This window comes from Bombus huntii, chromosome 7 (genome assembly GCF_024542735.1).
Source record: "Bombus huntii isolate Logan2020A chromosome 7, iyBomHunt1.1, whole genome shotgun sequence".
NCBI classification, from domain to species: Eukaryota; Metazoa; Arthropoda; class Insecta; order Hymenoptera; family Apidae; genus Bombus; species Bombus huntii.
In genome coordinates, this window is record NC_066244.1 from 8,844,093 (window position 1) to 8,868,528 (window position 24,436).

The following is a 24,436-nucleotide window of genomic DNA, read 5'->3' on the forward strand; positions in this document are numbered from 1 at the left end:
CATAATCATTCCATATCTCTGTCAGGTATACGTCCCTCCCGTGACCGTAGCTACGTTCAGTAACCCGCTATACTTAGGGTCCAAGCCCATCGTCATAAAATCGGATTAGAACATTAAAACTATTTCTTATTTTTATTACTTAAGTGTAGCTATAGTAAAAATCTGGATAGGGTATTGGGGTTTTTCCTAACATTCCAAAAGGGAAGTCCCAATGTCCTTTCATCTCCGACATATATATATACATATATACATACATATATACATAATTAAATTTTGTTTACGTTTATCGTCTCGTCTCATTGGATAGACTGTGTGTGTGTGTGTGTGTATGTTGTGTGCATACTATATCTTTATCTTCATGCCATTATCTGTATGAGTTTGTAGGGACACTCCCCACTTTGCCGCCAGATGGTTGTTGATTCGATGACAAAAGAACTCTCTCATTAATGCTCTGGCAACAAGCACCATCTACAAATACAATTTTGCTAGGGTAAAGCCTGATGAACCCTCTAATAGTTTTTGGACGAAAACACTCTCGCTTCTACATTATCCTTAATTGTTCTATGCATTATCCCTTTTTGCTATTCAAAATTTACCGCAAGATGTCGTTTCTATGTGTTTATGTATAGTTTATTTTTATGGGAATCAGAAAATTCAGTCAAGAATTTTGGATCGGTTTCTATATCACGTGACTCTATTGTGTATTATCTTCCTACGCTTATAGACAATATAAAGCAAAGCGTTGTAAACAATAAAGAAGCAAATATAATTAAAAAAGCAAATGCATTACTCAACCCTTCTTAATTTGTTTTTTTTATGAAAGAATAACTTTGGACGATGGAAGGTTCAAAAGTAGGAAAAAGGACAATATTGGATGATTCAGCTGAAAATCTACACGCACCTACTTTAATAAGAATTAGTAATCAGAATTACATTCCTCATAATATTCACATTGATAAACATGAGGTATTTTTACAGACATGAATCTTAAACTATCTTATTTAATAAATTGCCTTAATCAATTTCTTTTTCTTAATAACATTGACTAAAAATTTTCTTCACAGTTTAGAATAGGTCGTGCAAGAGATAACGACGAAATCATTTTGAATGCAGTAATATCTAGAAAGCATTGTATTTTAAGATATAAAGAAAACGAGTGGACTATTAAAGACGTAAGTTCTTCTGCTACATTTGTTAATAATATTCCGATAGTATTTGGTCAAAGTCAAAGAATCTATGAGGGAGATGTTATACAATTTAGTGAATCTGAAGAATTTAAATATCTATTTACCCTTGATGTTAAATATAAACACAAAGTTAAAAAGCCTAAGCTAGATGAACAGGTATTAGACAATGTTCTTGTAAAACGGAAAACATTTGTAGAAAATCATGAATGTCAAAAAAAAGTTCTTAAAGACAGATTACAAATAAAACAAAAGGAACAAGATAAACTAAAACAGCAATTAGAGCAGCAATTTGAAAAGAAATTGAATGAAGAGAAACAAAAGTGGCAAAAAGCATTAAGTGTAAGTAAGCTTGAGAAAGGAATGTTGAAAATGAAAATGAAAGAGCAAATGGAAAAGTGGAGAGAAGAACAACAAACTAAGTGGAAAAATGTGATGGAGAATAGAGTTAAAGAAGAAAAAAGTATACAAGCTCAACTGTTAAATGAAAAGTTAGTTTTAGAGGAGAAATTAAAAATAGCAGAAAGGGCTTTAAAAGAACAAGAAGCTAAAGTAGGAACAGTAGAAAATAATGGTACATACTTTTTTATAATAAAAATACTAAATACTTTATTAAGTTATAATAAACTCATTGCTTTGTTATGTATAGTTGCAGGGTCTTCCAAAAATTTCAGTGATAGTTGCATATGTTTAGAAAGTATGGATAATCCTTCAGAATATCAAATTATAGATACAATAGATTTAACAAATACTACTCAGCTTACTATAAACACTGAAGAAGAAGAAAGTGTACTTAATAAAGTTAATGATATAATGGATGAGCAACTAACTTGTAGTATATGTTCAGAATTATTTGTGAAAGCAACAACATTAAATTGTATGCATACATTTTGTCATCATTGTATACACCTATGGATCAAAAAGAAAAAAGAATGTCCAGTCTGTAGAGCACCAGTATCATCAATGAATATATCAATAGCTATAGATAATTTTATTGAAAGTATTTTAGAAAATTTATCTACTCAATTGAAAGAAAGAAGAATAAGAATTATAAAAGAAAGACAAGGTATATGTATATAGGTAATGTTTAAATGTATAAAAGAATATTTTTTAAATAACTGAAAATGTTTTAGCATTGGAGCGCAAGAGAAAAGATCATTGTAAAACTGCTGTGAGAAGAAAATAAAATTTAGTTTGATATATTATTTCATTGATACTGTTATGTTAATATATAGTAATTTACAACTAACTTTTACCAAGAAACAGTTGTATTAAAAGTCTTTAAATGTTAATATTATAAAAGTGAGGTATAGGAGTGAGGTTGTGTAAAAAATATATGATTTATTTTTGTTATAAATTTTTCTAAAAGAAAAATTTCTTATTATTTAGTAATTTGACTATATTTATGAAAAGAACATTATTAAGAAAAAATGACGCCCTTTAAAGATGTAGTATTAACACGTTGAATGCCACGCTAGTTTTACAGAGATTGCCCGTGGCGCCACGATGAATTTTTTATTATGTGATACATATAATGTTGAAATATCATCTACAAGAGATGTTACGGTGTATAATCATGATGAATTTATCTTACTGAGGTCACCGGTGACCAATTATTTTTTGCGATTATCAATTATCTCATATTGTTTCTTCGCATTGTTAAATAATTGTTCTATGTTGTTACATCCTGGGATCTATCACAAACCATAATCCATCCCCCGGTCATACTTATTCGGATCCGCAATAGTCCTAAAAAACTGTCACAAGATTTAGCATTTTTTACTTTATTGTCAAGGCCCTTAATTGCCATCAAACATCTTTCAAATCGAAACGTTCCTTAGGATTATTATTCATTAAGGTAAAACACGGGGAAAGGGAATTTTTACCATGTTCGTTAGTCATTGGTGGGGGGGGGGCGCATATAATAGATCCATATTTCATGTATAAATAAAACTATTTTTATATGTTTTTTTTATTTATATTTATTATGTTTATTTGTTTATAAGGATGGTAATAATAAAGGATTTATAACTATTAACATTTGTTCAAATTATGTATTTTTACAAATCTTGCAGCGCCCCCTTGGCATTCAACGTATTAAATGACTACCGCCATCTACATACATGGTTGTATACATATATAACGTACGCGTATACGTACAGTCATAATTGTGCGAGAGTTCATGAAAATCTGCCAGTAATCGCTCGTCGACGTACGCACTTATGAAAACACGACTTTTAGAGAGTTGCGAGTTACTATATACTAACTATACTGAACGTCGCGTAAATGGCGAAATATATACTACGACATTAGGGTAAAGTGAGATTTTTTTGTGCGGAGGAGTGCTTTATTGGTCCGTTAGTGCGATAAACTTTTCGTGTCACTGACGGACCAAGCGCGACGATATTGTTACGTTGTTTTTCGCAGTGAAGAACGACACGTCTTTGGAAGGATGGCGACCTGACCCCTTCCGAATAATGGAATACTGTGCACAACGGTACGTTTCCTTGTGTAAGCAGGTTGTATTTACCAAACTATAGATAATTATTTCTTAGGCATATTGAATTCATAATGTGCACTTGCACAGCAACTGCTTCTCTGAATTCCCTGAAGGTTACACAGTGTTATTAAAATAGTGTCACGCTTACAGCCGTCGTCATGACAAACTTTTTTCACCTTTCTTTGTACTTCATCGACAAGCATAATTTTGCGATATCAAATTTATGACCACGTGTTATTATTTGTAATAACGTAATTTCTTTAGTTATAATACGTCGATGATTCACGTTGGTATTTACATAGTCGAATTTTTTTAGAAGCTATGTTTCATTATCCATAAAGAGACTGAAGAGGGAGAATGCTGTCAATGTAATTCTTAATATAGACATACCATAAGAAGTTTTATACATTTATTTTTGTTTCTTTTTTGTATTTCTTATTGGTCTTTTGTGAATTAAATATAGTATGCTTTAGGTATTTTCCAATGACATTTATTAATTTTGCATTTTTAAGTAGGATTAATATTATGTTAATATTAAATGTATATATATCTTAACTTATTCTGACATATATTTGTTTTGTTTCCAGATTGTCAGTTTGAGGTATACTTCGGTAATTGGTGCTATAAAACTTACAAGGTAAGTTCTGTTATACAACAAAGAAATTTACAAAAAATATATATATATCTTTTATATCATTTCTTTGTAATTATATAAGTATTAAACATATTCCTTAATATTATTTATATAGCAGTATATTAAGACTCGTACTTTCTATATACCGATCATCTTTTATAATTTATATTAAGATGACTGATGTTGATCCTGAAACTTTATTGGAATGGCTTAGTATGGGTCAAGGAGATGAAAGAGACATGCAGTTAATTGCTTTAGAGCAATTGTGCATGTTATTGCTCATGTCTGATAATGTTGATCGATGCTTTGAATGGTATGTTGAGAACATTGATAATGTTCATTATTTTAACTGAATAAAATATAATAAAATATATTTTTATTTTAGCTGTCCTCCACGCACATTTCTCCCTGCATTATGTAGAATTTTTTTGGATGAACTTGCACCAGATAGTGTTTTAGAAGTGACAGCTAGAGCTATTACATATTACTTTGATCTTTCACCAGAATGTATACGCAGAGTAATAGCCATGGAAGGTGCTGTGAAAGCTATTTGCAGTCGTTTATCTGGAGCTGGATTAGGTTCTAGAACTAGTAGGGACCTAGCTGAACAATGCATAAAGGTATTATACTATTTGATTGTTCTCAAATATAATATTAAAAAACATTCATCATATATGTTATTGTAGGCATTAGAACTTGTCTGTGCAAGGGAAGCTGGTGCTGTGCTCGAAGCTGGTGGCCTCCCTTGTGCTTTATGCTTTATTCGGGAGCATGGGGCTCTTGTTCACAGGGATACACTACATTCAGCAATGGCTGTGGTGACCCGTTTATGTGGGAAAGTAGAACCTCAAGATAAATCTTTGCCAGATTGTGTTGAAGCTTTATCAATGTTACTTAGACATGAAGATGCACATGTTGCTGATGGAGCACTCCGTTGTTTTGCATCATTGGCTGATAGATTTTCAAGAAGAAACACGGATCCTGCTCCATTAGCCTCCCATGGATTAGTTTCTGAACTTTTGTATAGGTATTATTTTATGATAAATCTTGTACAGATATTTATTTCAGAAGTATCAAGATAATCCTTTTATTTCTGTTTATCAATAGATTATCAAATGCAGCAGGGCCTGGTACATCAATAGCAACTACTTCTGGAAATCCAAAAACACCTCCACCATCTAGTACAGCTACAACACTTCCTACTCCTGAAGCGAATTCTTGCGCATCTGTTTCTACTATAATTAGTCTTCTATCAACACTTTGCAGGGGATCACCATCTATAACTCATGATCTCTTACGTTCTGAACTACCAGACGCGATTGAGAAAGCTTTAAAAGGAGATGAACGATGTGCACTTGATTCCATGAGATTAGTTGATTTATTGTTAGTTTTACTATTCGAAGGAAGGTCAGCATTAGGCCGCAATACAAGCGGTGGTCCATCCGGTCCCGTGTTACCACGTTTTAGGCGCCCAGAAAGCGCTGGTGAAAAATCTCACAGACAGTTGATTGATTGCATTCGGTCAAAGGACACGGATGCGTTGATAGAAGCCATAGATTCTGGAGGCATTGGAGTTAATTTTATGGATGATGTTGGACAAACATTGCTTAATTGGGCATCCGCATTCGGAACTCAAGAAATGGTTGAATTCTTGTGTGATAGAGGAGCAGATGTTAATAAAGGTCAAAGATCGTCTAGTCTGCATTATGCTGCTTGTTTTGGAAGACCAGCTATTGCTAAAGTATTACTTAGACATGGGGCAAACCCTGATTTGCGAGATGAAGATGGGAAAACGCCATTGGATAAAGCAAGAGAACGTGTAGATGAAGGTCACAGAGAAGTTGCTGCTATATTACAATCTCCTGGAGAATGGATGTTGCCAAATCAAGAACATAGGAAACCAGAAACAGAAGCAGAATTCACAGAACCAAAAGGTGATCCTGAAATGGCTCCAGTATACTTGAAAAGATTATTGCCAGTATTCTGTGCAACATTTCAGTCATCTATGTTGCCAAGCATTAGGAAAGCCAGTTTAAGTTTAATCAGGAAGATGGTGCATTATATTCAACCAGAATTACTTATTGAAACATGTGGTTCTGATAGAATGGGAAGCTGTGGTGCTATGCTTGTAGAAGTAATTGCCAATGTACTGGACAATGAGGTAAACATACAATATTTTTTATATAAATTTATTTTTTCTTTTTTAGTTTATACAAACTTTTTAAGACCCTGCGAGATTGATATAAGATAGTATAATCAATGTTTTAAAATCTTTAGTATTCATGCAGGCAGACAGGCAGCAAAACAGACAATGCTAGTGATTTAGTTAAGATTGTTCACAGGAGCTTGAGATAAAAGCACCATCACCACCACCTCCGCCTCTCAAGCCGATAATTGGCCCAAAATTGCGTTGTCTCGCATCGCGCAAGTCTTCCAGTTCCCTGAACTACATTGTTGATAAGACGGTAACGTCTGTTGTATGTTTGCCAGTCTCTAGTTGAAACGTCCTTTGTGCCCCTTACATGCTATTTGTAAATCCCACTTTTTACTGATCTCATTAATAATTATGCAAAGATTTCATTTACTATTAACATAATGTATTTATGACACAATTCGTATAAAGGGTGAGATCTAACAAATATGCGCATGTTTTATATTCCTTTGCTGAGAAAATTTTTTTTACATTGCATATAAATACCAAAAAGTGCCATGTGCATTAATATATAGAGTCAACGTGCAATTTGTTCTCTAGCATAAAATGTGATGTAAGAAGATCATTAAGGTACAAATTTTGTAAATAATAACAGTGAAGGACACACAGATCTTTCAGTGAATGGCCAGTGAAATTGCTCTAAACAGGTGTTAATTATGATAGATTAGACACGAAGCTGGTTGTCCACTTCTATTGACTGTCTGCCTGCTGCTGATGGGATTAATGGGCATTTGCTTGTGATTTCAATGGATCGCGTAATCATTTTGCTCATAAATAAATTTGTGCTGTTATATTCGTGCCATACAAAGTATGACTGAATAAAAGGACTATAGATATGTTCTATAAGAAATTGTGCAGTACTTATTTTGTATTAAACTAAGAAAAAGAAGACCAGAAATCTTTGTTTGACTTAATTGGACTTTCAATATTTATAAAGGATTGTATTTACAACATCTTTATTTTAATCTTAATAGGAGGATGAGGATGGACACTTAGTGGTTTTGCAAATGATACAAGATTTGATGATAAAAGGCAAAGATGAATTTCTAGAACATTTTGCTCGTTTGGGAGTCTTTTCAAAAGTTGCTGCATTGGCTGGACCGCAAGAGGCTGTTCCAGAACCAGAAGCAGAATCAAATCAATCTGAAGAACAAAGAATGGAAGATGCGAGAGAACTTTTAATTGGAAGAGCTTACCATTGGAGAGATTGGTGTATTTGTAGAGGTCGTGATTGCTTATATGTCTGGTCTGATGCAGCAGCTTTAGAACTATCAAATGGAAGTAATGGATGGTTTAGATTTATACTCGATGGAAAATTAGCAACAATGTATTCTAGTGGCAGTCCAGAAGGCGGAACAGACACATCAGGTGCGTTCTTCCCTTTTTTAATATCGACACAAAATTCATCACCTATGTCTCGTCCATCTTGCCACTATCTTTCTTGTTGAAGTATTCTTTTCACCCTCACACACCCTTCGCGACAGATAAACTGACTCTGTTGGAACCACATTTTTATGTTATATCGTTTTCATTTGTGATTAACTTCCGCGAGGGGAATAGTGTAGTAAATAACTGGTTTTACTAACTGCCTACAGGAAAGGGGAGGAACACAGAGTCGCTTACCACTGAAGGTAGGTACACACATGTTCAACTTTCCTAGTTGTGCACGCTATCCTACCTTTCAATGTACATCATCAGTTGCATGGAGATTCCTTTATTTCTGCATGACTTAAACATTCTCTGCCACAACATTATTCGGTTCATTAAAAATCTTTACATCACTTGCAGTTTTACTAACTGTATCAATTACTAGAATGTATACTTTGCAGAAAACCGTGGCGAGTTTTTGGAAAAATTACAAAGAGCGCGAAGTCAAGTTAAACCAAATTCTGTGAGTCAACCTGTACTTTCACGTCCTGGTACGACCCGTCTAGTGGTAGGAAATTGGGCATTATCTAGTAGAAAAGAGAGTGAATTGTGCATACATAATAGCGATGGTCAACAACAAGCAACAATTTTACGAGAAGACTTACCAGGATTTATTTTTGAATCAAATCGTGGTACTAAGCATTCCTTTACAGCAGAAACAAGTTTGGGTAAGTATTCAGTGTTTATTTATGTACTAATATGAATAAATTAATATTAATGTTAATGTTTAGTACTTTATTACAAAAAATAAATATTTTATTATCTTCTATTTTTAGGTCCAGAATTTGCAGCAGGTTGGGCTGGTAAAAGAGGAAAAAGATTGAGATCTAAAATTGAAGCTATTAAACAAAAAGTTAAAGTACAAGCTCAGGATATTTATGAATGTTATTTTAAGGCTGCCCAAGCGCAGCCACGTGGAGTAGTTGCTAAACTAGGAGCTATTGTTAGTCAAATAGAAAAAGCTTACCAAAAACAACAATCGGGAAATCGAGAATGGCGTAATATACTACAAAGTGCACTGGAAGAACTTAAAGATTTATTAAACGAGGAAGGGAGAGTTTCTGCATACGAACTTCATTCTAGCGGGCTTGTGCAAACTTTACTTTCATTATTAGCAGCTCCACCAGGACCACAACCACCTACATTACGAGCAACAAAACTCAGGATGCAAAGAATAGCAGTATTTAAAAACTGCTTTCACTCAAAAGACGCTAATAAAGAGCATAATTCTGCTAAAATTCTAGTCCATAAGTTGGTTTCAGTTTTAGAATCTATTGAAAAATTACCTGTTTATTTGTATGATACACCAGGTTCAGGTTATGGCTTACAAATTTTAACAAGAAGATTGCGTTTTCGACTGGAAAAGGCAACTGGTGAAAGTTCTTTAATTGATAGGTCTGGTCGAAGTTTAAAAATGGAACCATTAAGTACTATACAACAATTAGAAAACCATTTATTGAAAATGGTAGCAAAGCAATGGCATGATCACGATAGGTCAACGTTTACATTTGTTAAGAAACTAAAAGATAGAAATAGGATAACTTTTAAATATCAGTATGATTTTGATGAAAATGGATTGTTGTATTGGATTGGTACAAATGCAAAAACTTGTACCGAATGGGTTAATCCCGGTCAATATGGTTTAGTCGTTGTTACATCGAGTAATGGAAGAAATCTTCCATATGGCCACCTTGAAGATATCTTAAGTCGAGACCCATCAGCATTAAACTGTCATACAAACGATGATAGGCGTGCATGGTTTTCGATTGATTTAGGAGTTTGGATTATTCCAAGTGCTTACACATTGAGGCATGCAAGAGGCTATGGTAGAAGTGCCTTGCGGAATTGGATGTTTCAAGCATCAAAGGATGGTATTATTTGGACAACATTATACGCTCATGTAGATGATTCGTCATTGAATGAGCCTGGTAGTACAGCTAGTTGGACATTGGAGCCACCAGCCGATGAAACACAGGGTTGGCGTCATTTAAGATTACAACAAATTGGAAAGAATGCTTCTGGTCAAACACATTATTTATCTGTATCTGGATTTGAAGTTTATGGAGAAGTTACTGGGGTTTGTGAAGATTTGGGACGTGCAGCTAGAGAAGCTGAAGCTGGAGTTCGAAAACAACGAAGATTAATTAAAGCTCAAGTTCTTCGTCATTTAGTCGCTGGCGCTAGAGTGGCTAGAGGTTTGGACTGGAAATGGAGAGATCAAGATGGTGTCCCACCTGGTATGTTTATAGCAAAATGAAATTTATTGATCAAATGTTTTTATTCAATTAGTATTTGAATTAATAGATTTTCTTTATTATTTCAGGAGAAGGCACAGTAACAGGGGAATTACACAATGGTTGGATAGATGTAACATGGGATCACGGTGGTTCTAATTCTTATAGAATGGGTGCAGAAGGAAAATACGACTTAAGATTAGTTGGTACCGGTCTTGATACGGATAGTGGAACAAAAAGTAAAAATGGTGGCGGAGTTTTAACAGGACGAAAATCCAGTAGTACTCCTAGTTTACCAGATTGTACTGATACTGCGATACGTGGTTCAGTAGCTTCTACAGATCAAGCAGCAAGTGCGGATAATTTAGCAGTTAAGGTATAATTTAAAATATTTATCATTTTATATGTCATTTATATATAATGCAGAGCTGGAAAGAAGACTAGCATAAAGAATGTGGGTCTGATTAGTTATTTTGTATAAACTCAACACAAACGTTAAGGTAATTAACGTGTATTGGCTGAAAGCGTTACACATACAAATGCAATATAGCAACGCGTGACGTGTCGTCTCGGTAAGTCATCTTTCCAGCTCTGCAGTATACGTGATCATATGCGTGTTTTAATTACATTTTACCTAAAGCATTAAGACATGCTACTATTAATTAGAGTAAAAAATAATTCACCTAATATAGTGTCAATTTTGTATTTATAATAAACAGCAAGCCGTTGAGTCGATAGCTGAAAATGTGTTGTCGGTTGCTCGTGCTGAAGCGGTTGTTGCTGTAACTGGTGAAGGTGGGGCAAATTCAACAAGCGAATTGTCTGTTGTATTACATCCCAGGCCTGACACTACTGTAACAAGTGATCTGGCAACAATTGTTGAGAGTCTTGCTCTTAACACTGATTGTTCTGCCAATAGTAACAGTAATCGAGCATCTAGTAGTTCAAAACCATTTTTTGCAACTGTGCGAGGAAATAAGGTGTGACACCCACACACTTATTAAGATAATTGTCTAATGTTTACAACTCATTTAAATTTAAAATATTTTTACAGCCAGGGTCAGGCCTATTGAGTCTTGAAGCTACTGAAGTGTTGGATCGTGTCAGAGAAGGAGCCGACAGATTACGCAATAATACTAATAGCTTTTTGAGTGGAGAATTACTTAGTTTAGTGCCTGTTAGAATCAGTGTGTCAGGTGAACTAGAAGAGAATTCGTTAAGGATTAAATCTGTTCAGAGGCATCACTCTGGAATTACTGATGGTATGATAATTATTAATCTTGGTTTATATACCTCATTTTCTGTTTATTTTTTTTTTTTTTTTTTAATATAAAATAACTGTGAAATAAAGCAATGTAAAGTTCTAATCCTACACTAAAGTTTTTATAACTCACTTATGAAGGAGTGTATTTTTTGCTCCTTTTTTGTTATTTACAATCATGTTTCCTCTAAACTAGCTGCCAAAGAATGTAGTCGGGACAAAGAAGCTAGCTCATCTACACAAAATACGGCAGGTGGATGTCCTGTTGTTGTTACCAATCCTATGTCTGTGTCTGTTCCTAACCTTGCTTGTTCTGATGCTAACAATACTTTGGAACCAACAACTGCATCTGGTTTATTAGAAACCTTCACTGCAATGGCGCGAAGACGAACATTGGGTTTGTGTCTATGTATTGTTGCTTAATAGTATTTGCATATTAATAATTCTTTTAATTGTATGTCATATAATGCTTGTATTTTCTAATAAATTAGCCATATAAGTTACTAATAAAATTTTTTAGGACCTACAGGTGGGCAACATATTGCTTCCAATTCTAATGCTGGTTCAAATTCACGTGGACCTAATTCTGTATCGAGTTTAGTTCGACTTGCTTTGAGTCCTAATTTTCCCGGAGGTTTACTTAGTACTGCTCAAAGTTATCCAAGTTTAACCAGCAGTGGTCAAGTAGCTGGTAGTGGTGTTACGACAACGACTGGACCCGGCCTAGGACAAGCACTTACAATGTCATTGACTAGTACAAGTAGTGATAGTGAACAGGTAAAGCTTAGTATCCAAGAAATTATATAAAAAATGTTTTTATTGTGAAATAATATTTATTATATACCATGAATATAGAATTTAAAGTAAAATACATCATTCTATATAATGTAATAAGCAGTTATGGCTACAGGTTAGTCTTGAAGATTTTTTGGAATCTTGCGGAGGTATTGCAAGTTCTAGTGCTAGTGGAGGTAGAACAACAGGTGGACCAACTCTTTTGACTGAATTAGAAGACGATGAAGATGGCGTCCTTGAAGAAGAAGAAGACAATGATGAAAATGATCAAGAAGTACGTTAGGAAGGATTGTTTTACTTTAATGTAAAGGAATGAATATTTATTTTTTGTGTCCTATTTTTATAGGAAGATGATGAAGAAAATGAAGAAGAAGGAGAGGGTTGTGATGGTGATTATGAAGATGTAATGGTAAGTCGTAATCTTCTAGCAGCGTTTGTGGAAGAAGAAACTCCTCAAAATAGTAAGAGACGTGCGTGGGATGATGAGTTTGTTTTGAAACGGCAATTCTCTGCTCTGATTCCTGCCTTTGATCCACGGCCTGGACGAACTAATATTAATCAGGTTAGTTGAGTAAAAAAGTTTAAGAGACTTAAATGATAATAATAATAATTTTGTTTATATTATGAAATATTTTATAGACCACTGATTTGGAGATTCCACCACCTGGTAGTGAAACTCAGTCAAATACACGCTCAGGCTCATTGCCAATGCCGAAACTTTCTTTAACACTAAAGGGACCAGGCCTTCCTGGGGTATCAGATGTTGAACTAGCTCTTACAGAACCACACGCCAGTATTTTCCAACAAGTACAAGAATTAATGCAACTGACAGAATTGGGTAGTCGACAAGAAAAATTAAGAAGAATATGGGAACCAACTTACACGTAATATATTTATTCTTTAATGTATTATAAAAAATTAAATATTTACATACTACGTAAATATATAATAATAAGTAATAATAATAATAATAATAATAATAATAATAATAATAAATCACATACTATGCTTTTTTATAGTATAATATATAAAGAAGCAAAGGACGAAGAATCATCTGGAAGAGCAACACCAGTTGTTACATTATATTCTCGTAATACAGCACAAAATTCTTCAGTATGTAGTGTAGAGGATGTATTGCAACTATTGAGGCATGTTTATGTATTAAGCACTACTCATGATGATGGTAAACACATCGATTATGGAGAACTTGAGGAATCAACATGTTGGGTTCATCCAGATGACTTTACTTCAAAGAAAATTACAAACAAGATAGTACAACAAATTCAAGATCCTTTAGCATTAGCTGCCGGGGCTCTACCAAATTGGTGCGAAGAACTAGCAAGAAGTTGTCCATTTTTATTACCCTTTGAAACTAGACGATTGTACTTTAGTTGTACTGCCTTCGGAGCCTCGCGATCCATTGTGTGGCTTCAAACACAAAGAGATGCTGTTCTTGAAAGACAAAGAGCACCAGGTTTAAGCCCACGACGTGATGACATTCATGAGTTCCGCGTTGGGAGACTTAAACACGAAAGAGTTAGTGTACCTAGGGGAGAGAAACTATTAGACTGGGCAGAACAAGTAATGAAGGTAAGTTAATAATTCAATAATTAAATTTAGTGTTTACAGTATAATATATTATTTCTACTAGAAGAAAAGATAGAAAAATTGTATTGTATTATAGGTATAAGTATAGGTATTATAGGTATGTTATGTATAATAGGTACATGCAAGTCGGAAGAGTATACTAGAAGTGGAATTTGTGGGCGAAGAAGGAACTGGTCTTGGACCAACATTAGAGTTCTTTGCACTAGTTGCTGCTGAATTACAACGTAAAGACTTAGGTTTATGGTTATGTGATGATGAAAACTCACCTGATACGGATCAATCTCGAGTTTCTGGAGATCAGGTTCGACCTCCGGGATATTATGTAACTCGACCGAGTGGACTGTTTCCTGCTCCGTTACCACAAGATTCTGCAGCTTGTGATCGTGCTATTCGATATTTCTGGTTTTTGGGCGTGTTCTTGGCAAAAGTTTTGCAGGATAATAGATTAGTAGATTTACCATTATCCCGTCCTTTCCTAAAATTAATGTGTCATGGAGACATCACAAACAATGTAAATGAAAAGATTGGTCTTAGTGGTGTAACACAAGAAAGTATATCTTCAAGTATGTCGAGTAGCTTTATATCCGAAGAGGATGAAGCAGATACAGCATACTCTTCGTTAGAACCAGCTTCTTGGTATGCTGGATTATTGGATATTGAAGATCTAGTACTTGTCGATCCAGTAAGAGGTGAATTCTTGAAAGAGGTACAAACGGCAATTGCCAAACGTGATAGAACGCTTTCCGATGGTCGTAATTCTACCGACGAAGAAACGACATTAAATATTACTCATTCATCCGGAATGTCAGTGCCTATTGAAGATTTGTCTTTAACTATGACATATTCTCCAAGTTCCAAAATCTTTGCATATAATCAGGTAGAATTAATAGAAGGAGGTGCGGAGATTTCAGTTACTATGGAAAATGCAAGAGAATACGCTGAGACGACAATTAATTTCTGTCTTGATGGAGGAATTTCAAGACAACTAGAATCGTTTAAATCTGGTTTTTCAAAAGTCTTCCCAATGGAAAAACTTCATGCTTTCAGTCCGGAAGAAGTAAGGGCTATGCTTTGTGGAGAACAAAACCCACAATGGACCAGAGAGGACCTGCTAAATTATACTGAGCCAAAACTAGGTTACACAAGAGAAAGGTAAGGATATTCGAAATACATGTAGATAACTAACTATTGCACAATCTAATTTACTAAATAGAATATACTTTTTTACTGCTTCAGTCCTGGTTTCCAAAGATTTGTCAATGTTCTACTTTCATTGACTGGTCCTGAAAGGAAGGCTTTCTTACAATTTGCTACTGGATGTTCAGCTTTACCTCCTGGGGGATTATGTAATTTACATCCTAGATTGACCGTTGTGCGGAAAGTAGATGCTGGTTCAGGTGGTTATCCCTCTGTTAACACCTGTGTTCATTATTTAAAATTACCAGAATATCCTACTGAAGAAATACTTAAAGAAAGACTCTTGGCAGCAACTAGAGAGAGAGGATTTCACTTAAATTAATCTCGTTTCTGCTCAGGCAAGGAACTGCTGCGATAACGCAGTAAAAAATATTCGCTCTTAAAATGAGCGAATCGAACTTTGCTCCACAGATTGTATTGTGTAATCTATACGCAAAAGTCGAGTTTGGTCTTGATGTTATTTACAAAAAGCTAAAACAATTGTTTAATAACAATCAGTATAGGTTTACAAAAACAATTTAGTGCATCCTGGAACGGAAATATTTATAATATCCAAAATTATTTAAAAAAAATTAATAAGAATTCATAATGTATCATAAATATTTAAATATTTAATGTTATTTGTTAATATGTTTAAATTTGTCTATTTTGATAAATATCTATAATTTAACAGATAACAAATTATTTCTTTACTACTTTATGTTATGCGTTTAAGTTTTATTGTTTGAACTGATATTAGTCTCTTATAGAGTAAAATGATCTTTAAATTAATATTGTGATATGCACTGCAGTATGATATCAAATGCTTATTTAATGTAAAAAGTTAACTTACAATTTAATAGCATAGGTTATCCGTTCCAGGTATTGGCTACAACTATATTATAAATTTTGTCCGGATACAATAGAAATTGTATTTTCTCAACAAATGTAATTTATGCGAGTGTTTTCAAGTATATTTGCTATTTTTGTGGAACAAAAACTTTACAGTTCCTCATTTTAAAACGAATGTTCGTATCGTCTTCTTTATGGAATATTGTCGTGTTTGGAAAATAATTCATATGTAAAAAAGAAAAGGGGGTATCTTTAATGGAAGTTTTATTTTCTTTATCAGAATGTCTCTCACATATATGTATACAGCGTTATAAAAACGTATAAGATGTGAATCAAAATTGACTTGTGCAAAGTGCTAAGTTTTTATCAATCACAATGAAAACGATGTTTTTTAGCATCTAGACCAATTTTCACAGCTTCAAATATTTGTTCTTTTAACTAAATATCAATGCATCACCATGTTTATAAAGACGCGCTAGTGTCTAAATATAATACACGAAAAAGAAGATATAAAATGATTGAAAGCATTTTGATGAAAATGTTATAAAGACTTGGCAAGCTGAGCACTCTGCATCTTTGTACAATATGCTACTTAATGCTCACTCAATAATTATAATTATAGGCGGAAATCAGTATACTTGTAATAATAGTGTCTAGAAGAAGATATGAAAATAATATAAATGTGAAAAGATTGATTAATGATATCAATATGAGAAATAGTTACTATTACTGTAATATAAATTATTATTGATTCTTGGGGAAAGAATAAAAGAAAAAAAACGTTATAAACTATAACATGTTTTTCAATATAATTTGTTATATGTTTTACACAGTTTATGAATATAAACATATGTATTTAACAATTCCTGTACTAGTTAGGAAAGATGTATAGATATCTCATTAGACCCCACATCATGTATCATCAATATATACTACTAACATATTGTGTCTTAAAACCATGAATTTCATACGGCCATAACCATAGTATATTACATATCACAATTCATACCATTAAAAATTTTTTTGTATTCTTTATAATTTTGCTGAAACAAGTAAATCACTCTCAGTACCATACTTTACTGATTTTAGTCACTTTTTGTGTAGCACATTATTTGCTTCTGCACGTTCCTCTTCTAATTCTTTGGATGTAATATTTAATTTTGATCTAGCAAAGTCACTGATTGGAAGTCCCTGAAAAGAATCAGTGTAAGTAATTGTTTTGTTTCCAAAGTATGTATAAATATAAAAGATGATATAAAAAAATATTTACTTGAACAATTTTGTATTGTCCATTTTCTATAGTAACTGGGAAAGAGAACACAATATCTCTTGGAATTCCATAACTGTCATCAGACAACACCCCCATGCTAACCCATTCTCCTGGTTTGGTACCCAACCACCAATCTCTCATGTGATCTCCAGCTGCTTTAGCAGCTGACATTGCAGATGACATTTTTCTAGCAGCTATCACAGCTGCACCACGTTTTTGAATTGTTTCCACGAAAGTAGTATTTAACCAGTTATCATTGTTTATGGCTGAAGGCACTGGCTTAGTGGAACCTTGAAGGGTTACAGTAGCATGAGCTGCATCAGGATATTGAGTTGAACTGTGATTGCCCCAGATAATAACATTTTTTACTTTATCAACCTATTTAGAAATATTAAATTATTCATTTACTTTTCAAGTAGAAGTATATTTATGCTTAATATAACATTGAAACTAATTACCTGTACATTTAGTCGTGCTGCTAAAGCTGCTTGAGCACGATTTTGATCCAATCTAGTCATAGCAGTAAAATTTTGCTTTGGAATAGAAGGTGCATAATGAGAACAAATTAAGGCATTTGTATTAGCAGGATTGCCAACAACTAAGACCTTAACATCTTTTCGAGCATGTTTGTCTAGAGCTTCTCCTTGAACTTTAAAAATTTCTACATTAGCAGCTAGGAGATCTTTTCTCTCCATTCCTTCTTTTCGGGGCATTGCTCCAACAAGAAAGGCTGCAGCTACGTTTTTGAAGGCTACATTTGGATCAGCTGTAGGAACAACTTCTACAAGTAAAAAGTTCATACAGTAAATAAAATATAAAAAAGGATATATTTGTGTATAGATATATAATGCATTTTTATTAAAATAAGAAAGTGACTTAAAAATATGATTTAGTTTCTTACATAACACCGATGTTACATAATGTTTTTTGCCCATAATTACATTACAAATTATATGATCTTATGAATTTGTATGTTCTTATTTATCATATAAAATAAATCATGAGAAAGAAATCTTATAAATTTACTTTTGTATCATAATCTTATGATTTATATATTCTATATATTATTTTTATATTTTTAATCAATATATAATTTTGTGGGTTCTATTTATCGGATGTGCAACAATTTTCCTAAGACATTCAATTAAAAAATGTTTTTCTAGTATGCTTTAAATTTTTACATTGTTAATAATTTCTTAATCATAAATTTATATTTATTAAATTTATATAATTTTACCTTTCAGAAGTGGAAGAGCTAAGTCTTCTAATTCCATAACTACTCCATCCAATACTTTCATCATAACAGGAATATCTAATAAACGAAGATTTATTGGTTGATTTGGACCAAAAACTGAACCAGCAGCAAGCTGGTACAATAAAGAATATGCAATTTGCCCTGCAGCTCCCGTAACCACCACATTTATTGGCTCGCTCTAAAAAATGAAAGAAACATAAATTATTCGCATGGACATATATTTTTAAAAATTTAACTAATAATATTTTCAATTTCCAATCATAAATATAATAATAAGTTTCTATATATTATTTCATTTTGAACTCTTATATCATTATTAAATAATAGTTCCCTTAATACAGGTGGTTTCATTCAGTATAGTATGTTACAATAATTGATAAATAGTAAATTGAAAGCAGTGATGCTTTGAAACTTGTTCAAGGTCGAATGTAGGTTAAGCAATTATGTTACATAGAATATTAAGTTTTAAAACATCTTCCATTACTTTTACAATATAAAACAATTAACATAGTTCTTAAGACTTACCATCTTTTACGCTGATTTCCTATAATAATATCGTTCTCAAATGACAGAACTGAAGACGCTTATCGAACTCTCCAGGACTGATTGAGGTCAATTAAAATGATTGGTGTAATGACGACTGAACTGGAAGATAGATTTCAATTCGACTGATAGTACTGGAGGCCAAGTATTCTAATTATGTTATTCCATATTTCAATCGATAAGAACGTTACAGTATTTAATTTATAAATTATATAATGTATATAAAAAAGACGCAATCTTTTACATGATTAATATAACATTATTATCCAAAAATGTAAATATTTTATTAGAAATAATATACAAACTAAATTTTCGCTGTTTTTATTTCCATATATGTGAATATACTTAGGGCTTCGTGCGTGCTTAGTAAATTAGAGACCTATTAATAAGAAATGTGAAATAAACATTTATTTTCGTTTTATTTCAATGTCACACTTCATATGTAAAATTTTGTTGCATAATATTTACAGGTATCACGTAGAAGTTCAAAAATTTATTTCAGCACAGTATCCAATCGGAATTTAATATACGCTGCTGCCATCTATTTAGCAGTATTACAGAGTCAATAATCTATTAAAGTTAGTGGCGTGAGTTCCCCATCTAAATACTGAGTATACACGGATACCATGGTATATAATTTCAACATGATATTGGAATTTTATTCATGAGTTTTTATATTTTTCGTTTAAAAATTTCGTTTTGATTAATTGCAAATCGACATACATTGATATGCATATATATATTAAGAGTTACTACTTTATTTGATCAAGATATTTTTACCGAAGCAGAATGTTAAATACATATTTATTCATTGAGGTGATGTTATCGATGACATGAACAAGAAAATGTTGGCTACTATGACAACCTAAAATTTCAACATCTGCTACGCTCATGGAATAGCAGCACTGTATAGTCAAGTATAGTGTATAGTGGATCGTGTCGTGAAGAATAAGAGAGACTAGATAAGTGCGGAGGTTACTCCGATTTTGCCAAAGTTTGAACATGCTAATTCAAAGATTAAGTTGACAACAGTTTGATAATTAATGTCTAGCTAAGTTTACATCATAATCTACTTCGCGTATATGTACAGATCATAATTTTTATTGTCATTATAGATTATTTTTTCTCTTGTGTTGTATTTAATTTTTTTGTTAATTTGTATTTTCATAATACGCATTGTAGAAAATACTTGGTAACAATATGAAGTTACACACAGATGTATATGACAAATTATATTTGTGAGTATCATTCTTACATCTTGTTTTAGTGAAATTAAGTAATTAATAGTTAGTCAGAGTCAAGGATCATGTGGTGACTCCTTAACTATATTGATAATTGATTGTTTTTTCAGATACATAACACCTGAAAAGTTTTATGTAGAACCTATTGGAACTAAAGTGTTGCTTGTAGTTGATAGAGTGAGTCAGCAAATTTATATGCAAGGTAATTAATGACATGTAGATTGCATTTGATATTATTGTAAGATAAATTTCCTAAGCACTTCATTCATATTTCAGCTGGTACAGCTAGTCAAATTCCATCAACTGCAAGTCGTAGAAAGATATGGGGTATAGTAGGAACTATAAGACTATTAGCGTGCCGATATCTTATAGTGATAACAGATGCTGCAGAAGTTGGAACAATAGCTGGTCATCAGATTTTTAAACTAGTTTCGACAGATGTTATACCCTATACTAAATCTTCATTACATCTTAGTGAAAAACAAGTGCAAAACAATTCGACATATGTAGAAATGATTAAATCTGTATTAAATACACCTTATTTTTATTTTAGTTACACATACGATCTCAGTCATACAATGCAAAGACTTCAAAACACCCCTCCTGAATTTTTACAGGTTATCATTATTTTTATCACTTTTATCACTGTATATTGTTGTTGTTGTTTGATGATAGATTATGTCTTTTCCTATCAAACAGATGCCACTTCATGACAGGGCAGACCTTAGATTTGTATGGAATGCTTATCTCCTGCAAGATCTAACATCAAGGCCTGAGCAATATAAATTTTGTCTGCCTATTATTCATGGATGTATCCTTGCAAGCAAAAGGAAAGAAAAGAATACACTATATAGATATATACATATACACATATATATCTTCCTTAATGTTTCTTTAGTTGTATCATTAAATACTATTACTGTAACTGGTAGTACATCATTTAATTTGGGTGTAGTATCTAGACGAAGTGTGCATCGTGCAGGAACAAGGTTGTTTTCACGTGGCATAGACACTACTGGTAATGTTTCTAATTATGTAGAAACAGAGCAACTAGTTGAATTTAATGGACATCGCATGTCTTTTGTACAAACGCGAGGGTCTATTCCTTTATTCTGGTATCAGGCACCAAATTTGAAATATAAACCTAAACCTCAATTGAGTACTCACGAGGATCATCAAACTGCCTGTGCACGGCATTTTGAAACTCAAATATTTCATTATGGGAAGCAAATATTGATAAATTTAGTAAGTTGATAAACAGAATTGAAGGAAATTAAATTTTTATCACGGCTACTCTAATTCCAACATCGTAATTTTAATACAGATCGATCAACGTGGTCCAGAAGCTGTACTTGAAAAAGCATACGGCAATGTAGTACAACGAATTAATAATCAGAACGTTCGGTACGAAAGTTTTGATTTTCACGCTGAATGTAGAAGATTGAGATGGGACCGGTTAAATGTATTACTCGATCGATTAGCTCCCGAATTAGAACAGATGGGTTACTTTTTATTGTTGGAAGATGGAACACTGTTATCGGCGCAAGACGGCGTTTTCCGTACCAATTGCATCGATTGTCTTGATAGAACTAATGTTGTTCAAAGTATGATTGCAAAGAAAGTTCTTAATGATGTGTTACCAAGGTTGCAGGTCCTTAGAAAGATTGAAGATCATCCTAGCGTCGAAGAACAATTCAAACGGGTAAGAGTATAACTTTAATTGTGCTCATTTTTCTATTTCAAATTTCTTATTTCATATAAAACTTTAACACATTGGTTCTAGATTTGGACTGACAATGCAGACGTTATAAGTGTTCAATACTCAGGTACTGGTGCATTGAAGACAGATTTTACTCGAACTGGTAAACGAACTAAATTGGGTGCAATCAGAGATGGCTTGAATTCTTTAACAAGATACTATAAAAATAATTTCACCGACGGTTATAGACAAGTATGTAACTTTTTTTTCCTCAAAGATTTCTCATTTTTGTTTGCATATGATAAGTTACAATATATTCATTTAACAGGATTCATTGGACTTATTCTTGGGTCGCTACATTGTACAAGATGGTGAATGTACGTTACTTCAATGTCCTTTGGAATCGGAAAGGAATTGGCGTTATGCTACGTTCCCTTTGGTACTCCTTGTTGCATCATCCATGTTGGTTGCTCACGTAATTTTGCCTTCGAGATATACTACTGAAATTTTGTTGTATATGCTATTTTGGGGTGCTATGGTAGCTGGTACATTTGCAACTATTATCCATCACGGCAAACAATACGTGGATAAACCTAAGCTACTTTAAAAAATTTTTTAGATTCAGGTAGCATATATTATATAATATTTCTAAGCTGAGAAGCGTTACAAATTTCTTGTTATTTTTCACCATCTAAGTTTTTATTACATTTTCGTATCATAAAGTATTAACGTTCGTTTGAAAAAGCAACAGGGCAATCTAATATTTAGATTTGTAAAATCTAACTTTACGTATGTATTCTCGCATTTTTATGTTCCAGAAATCGTAGTTCTAATATTACAAATGAGGTAAATGTAGTGAAATGGGGCAAATGTGTTCTTATTGATGTACATATATATATAGATTAAGAGTGTAGTTGATATTTCTAATTGAGATATTGTTAATGCTCTCGCATTTTCAAGTAGAATAAGGTGTAAGGAATACTACTCATTCCTTCTTCACTTAGTTTGACACGTTTTAAAAAAATGTAGTAAAGTATTGTAAAGAGTTTTTTGAGTAACATTTTCTCGTATATAAAATCAATTCGCATATAGCATTTAGTATCTACCGTCCATAGATTACCTGCAATATACACTATTTGAAATTCTGTTTATTGCAGGTGCCTGACGGCATGTAATATATATGCATTTGCAATGTAAGCAAAATCGAAGCGAAGTTAGTAATAAATTAATACATCTTTTAATGAAAAAAAGCAGGTTTTAACAAGTAATACAATCTTAATGATTGTTCATAATGTGTAAATGCCACAATCCCTAGTTAAAAGAACGGATTGCATTCTAAGACATGGAGTGTTATGTATTCTGACAATTTTGTAGGCAATATCGAACCAAAGTATGTAATGTTTATAAGATTGTAATGTATCATAGGACTGTAATAATTATCAGTTACAATTTCATATAGTCATTCTAATTATAATAAAAGATCGGGGGATATTCCGGTAAAAGAATATTTTTTAATATTTAGAAACTAATTTTCATAGTAAGGTATCTATCCAGTTAATATCTTTGATCTATTATAATAAATTAGTTTTTTTCTTGAAAGTACATGTGACGTATTCTTATAGTTGTAATGGGAATAGATAAGAATAGTTGCATCGATTTTCATTGTAATTCCATTTATTACTTTAATGTTAAATGATTTTGGAATACAAATGTTGATTTATTAATTAAACATCCAACGTTTCTCAGTCTATCTATTATATAAATTCAGCAGCAATTAGGGAATTGTTATTTACCTTGAGGTAGAGGCGTCTCGTATTTGCTTTGGTGTTCAATCTACATGTTTCCCTACACGAAGCACGAGTAAACTTTAACCATTGTATGAAATCCATTCAGTTTGTTTAGTAAAGAGCATAGGGAAAATAGATTAAACAGATATTTTCAGTTTTTTATTTTTATTACATTTATAACATCACAAGTTTCTTGTTAAATTTTGACGTTCGTTCATTATGTGAAAGTTCGTAATTTTAAAAATTAAATCAATGCTTAGTTTAAAAAAGAAACAGCATCTTATACAACTTCTAATACCGCATTGTCTGTGTATAGACGGCACTTTTCTACTTACGGTATCATAAGAGTGCATTCTGAAAGCCAGGAACCATTTAAGGGATCATCAAGGACTGTTAACTTTCCTGTACTTCTTCATCCACATAAATTGCCGATATATAGAATAACATGTACTTTCAGAAAGCATAATTAATTTAGCAGTCGAGATGTTTACCTAAATAGGCAGAATTGCTGCCCTATTGCTCGCGGTCAGATTCGTGATACGTGCTAGTTTAGGGAATCGGTGAGAGGCTCTAGGAGTTCACCGTATCGAAATGTAGGACGATCCTTGACAGGACGTTTATTTATTTTCTTGTATTTAATCAACGAAAGGGGGCACTTGCCACCAACAGACTTTCTCCGATTAACACGAATCCTATGAATTTATTTTGCAACTTCCATCAATACAAGCCGAGAATATTTATGAAATACACGATCGAC

At 32.9% G+C, this 24,436-nt stretch overlaps 4 protein-coding genes across 9 annotated transcripts; 3 read left to right on the plus strand and 1 right to left on the minus strand.

The window, feature by feature from the left end:
• The first annotated feature begins 89 nt into the window (after positions 1 to 89).
• Positions 90 to 2,389, plus strand: LOC126867710 (E3 ubiquitin-protein ligase rnf8-A-like). The gene is made up of 4 exons (XM_050622526.1): positions 90 to 966; positions 1,065 to 1,758; positions 1,834 to 2,250; positions 2,318 to 2,389. The coding sequence occupies exons 1-4, from the start codon at positions 838 to 840 to the stop codon at positions 2,368 to 2,370; spliced, it is 1,293 nt and encodes a 430-aa protein (XP_050478483.1). The 5' UTR covers positions 90 to 837; the 3' UTR covers positions 2,371 to 2,389.
• A 972-nt stretch (positions 2,390 to 3,361) lies between these two features.
• Positions 3,362 to 16,679, plus strand: LOC126867705 (E3 ubiquitin-protein ligase HECTD1). 6 transcript variants are annotated; one of them, XM_050622515.1, is made up of 21 exons: positions 3,362 to 3,681; positions 4,272 to 4,321; positions 4,492 to 4,631; positions 4,704 to 4,938; positions 5,005 to 5,345; positions 5,426 to 6,479; positions 7,505 to 7,898; positions 8,126 to 8,161; positions 8,360 to 8,626; positions 8,735 to 10,195; positions 10,282 to 10,568; positions 10,912 to 11,172; positions 11,247 to 11,454; positions 11,650 to 11,850; positions 11,983 to 12,230; positions 12,352 to 12,522; positions 12,595 to 12,810; positions 12,888 to 13,132; positions 13,268 to 13,838; positions 13,972 to 15,008; positions 15,093 to 16,679. In XM_050622515.1, exons 3-21 carry the CDS (start codon positions 4,492 to 4,494, stop codon positions 15,373 to 15,375), a joined length of 7,656 nt encoding a protein of 2,551 aa, XP_050478472.1. In that variant the 5' UTR covers positions 3,362 to 3,681; positions 4,272 to 4,321; the 3' UTR covers positions 15,376 to 16,679. The 6 variants fall into 6 exon arrangements, with proteins under 6 accessions (XP_050478472.1, XP_050478474.1, XP_050478475.1 ...); XM_050622517.1 differs by having other exon boundaries at positions 12,364 to 12,522; XM_050622514.1 differs by having other exon boundaries at positions 3,363 to 3,681; positions 11,974 to 12,230.
• LOC126867711 (malate dehydrogenase, cytoplasmic) lies at positions 16,667 to 19,334 on the minus strand. Its single transcript, XM_050622527.1, has 5 exons — positions 18,935 to 19,334; positions 18,392 to 18,587; positions 17,613 to 17,935; positions 17,155 to 17,532; positions 16,667 to 17,075 (listed from the first exon to the last, which is right to left on the minus strand). Exons 1-5 carry the CDS (start codon positions 18,935 to 18,937, stop codon positions 16,974 to 16,976), a joined length of 1,002 nt encoding a protein of 333 aa, XP_050478484.1. The 5' UTR covers positions 18,938 to 19,334; the 3' UTR covers positions 16,667 to 16,973.
• An 88-nt stretch (positions 19,335 to 19,422) lies between these two features.
• Positions 19,423 to 23,621, plus strand: LOC126867708 (phosphatidylinositol-3-phosphatase SAC1). Its single transcript, XM_050622523.1, has 8 exons — positions 19,423 to 20,190; positions 20,304 to 20,395; positions 20,470 to 20,810; positions 20,893 to 21,004; positions 21,092 to 21,438; positions 21,518 to 21,895; positions 21,977 to 22,144; positions 22,221 to 23,621. Exons 1-8 carry the CDS (start codon positions 20,153 to 20,155, stop codon positions 22,497 to 22,499), a joined length of 1,755 nt encoding a protein of 584 aa, XP_050478480.1. The 5' UTR covers positions 19,423 to 20,152; the 3' UTR covers positions 22,500 to 23,621.
• The last annotated feature ends 815 nt before the right edge of the window (positions 23,622 to 24,436 follow it).

Coding starts and splice junctions, on each gene's coding strand:
- LOC126867710 (XM_050622526.1), top strand. CDS start 838: ATGGAAGGTTCAAAAGTAGGAAAAAGGACAATATTGGATGATTCAGCT. Junction 1,759..1,833: donor AGGAACAGTAGAAAATAATG/GTACATACTTTT, acceptor TGTTATGTATAG/TTGCAGGGTCTTCCAAAAAT. Junction 2,251..2,317: donor AATTATAAAAGAAAGACAAG/GTATATGTATAT, acceptor AAAATGTTTTAG/CATTGGAGCGCAAGAGAAAA.
- LOC126867705 (XM_050622514.1), top strand. CDS start 4,492: ATGACTGATGTTGATCCTGAAACTTTATTGGAATGGCTTAGTATGGGT. Junction 4,632..4,703: donor GTTGATCGATGCTTTGAATG/GTATGTTGAGAA, acceptor TTTTTATTTTAG/CTGTCCTCCACGCACATTTC. Junction 12,811..12,887: donor GACGAACTAATATTAATCAG/GTTAGTTGAGTA, acceptor AATATTTTATAG/ACCACTGATTTGGAGATTCC.
- LOC126867711 (XM_050622527.1), bottom strand. Junction 17,936..18,391: donor AGCTCTTCCACTTCTGAAAG/GTAAAATTATAT, acceptor TTTTACTTGTAG/AAGTTGTTCCTACAGCTGAT. Junction 17,533..17,612: donor CAGCACGACTAAATGTACAG/GTAATTAGTTTC, acceptor ATTTCTAAATAG/GTTGATAAAGTAAAAAATGT.
- LOC126867708 (XM_050622523.1), top strand. CDS start 20,153: ATGAAGTTACACACAGATGTATATGACAAATTATATTT. Junction 20,396..20,469: donor TCAGCAAATTTATATGCAAG/GTAATTAATGAC, acceptor TTCATATTTCAG/CTGGTACAGCTAGTCAAATT. Junction 21,896..21,976: donor TCGAAGAACAATTCAAACGG/GTAAGAGTATAA, acceptor CATTGGTTCTAG/ATTTGGACTGACAATGCAGA.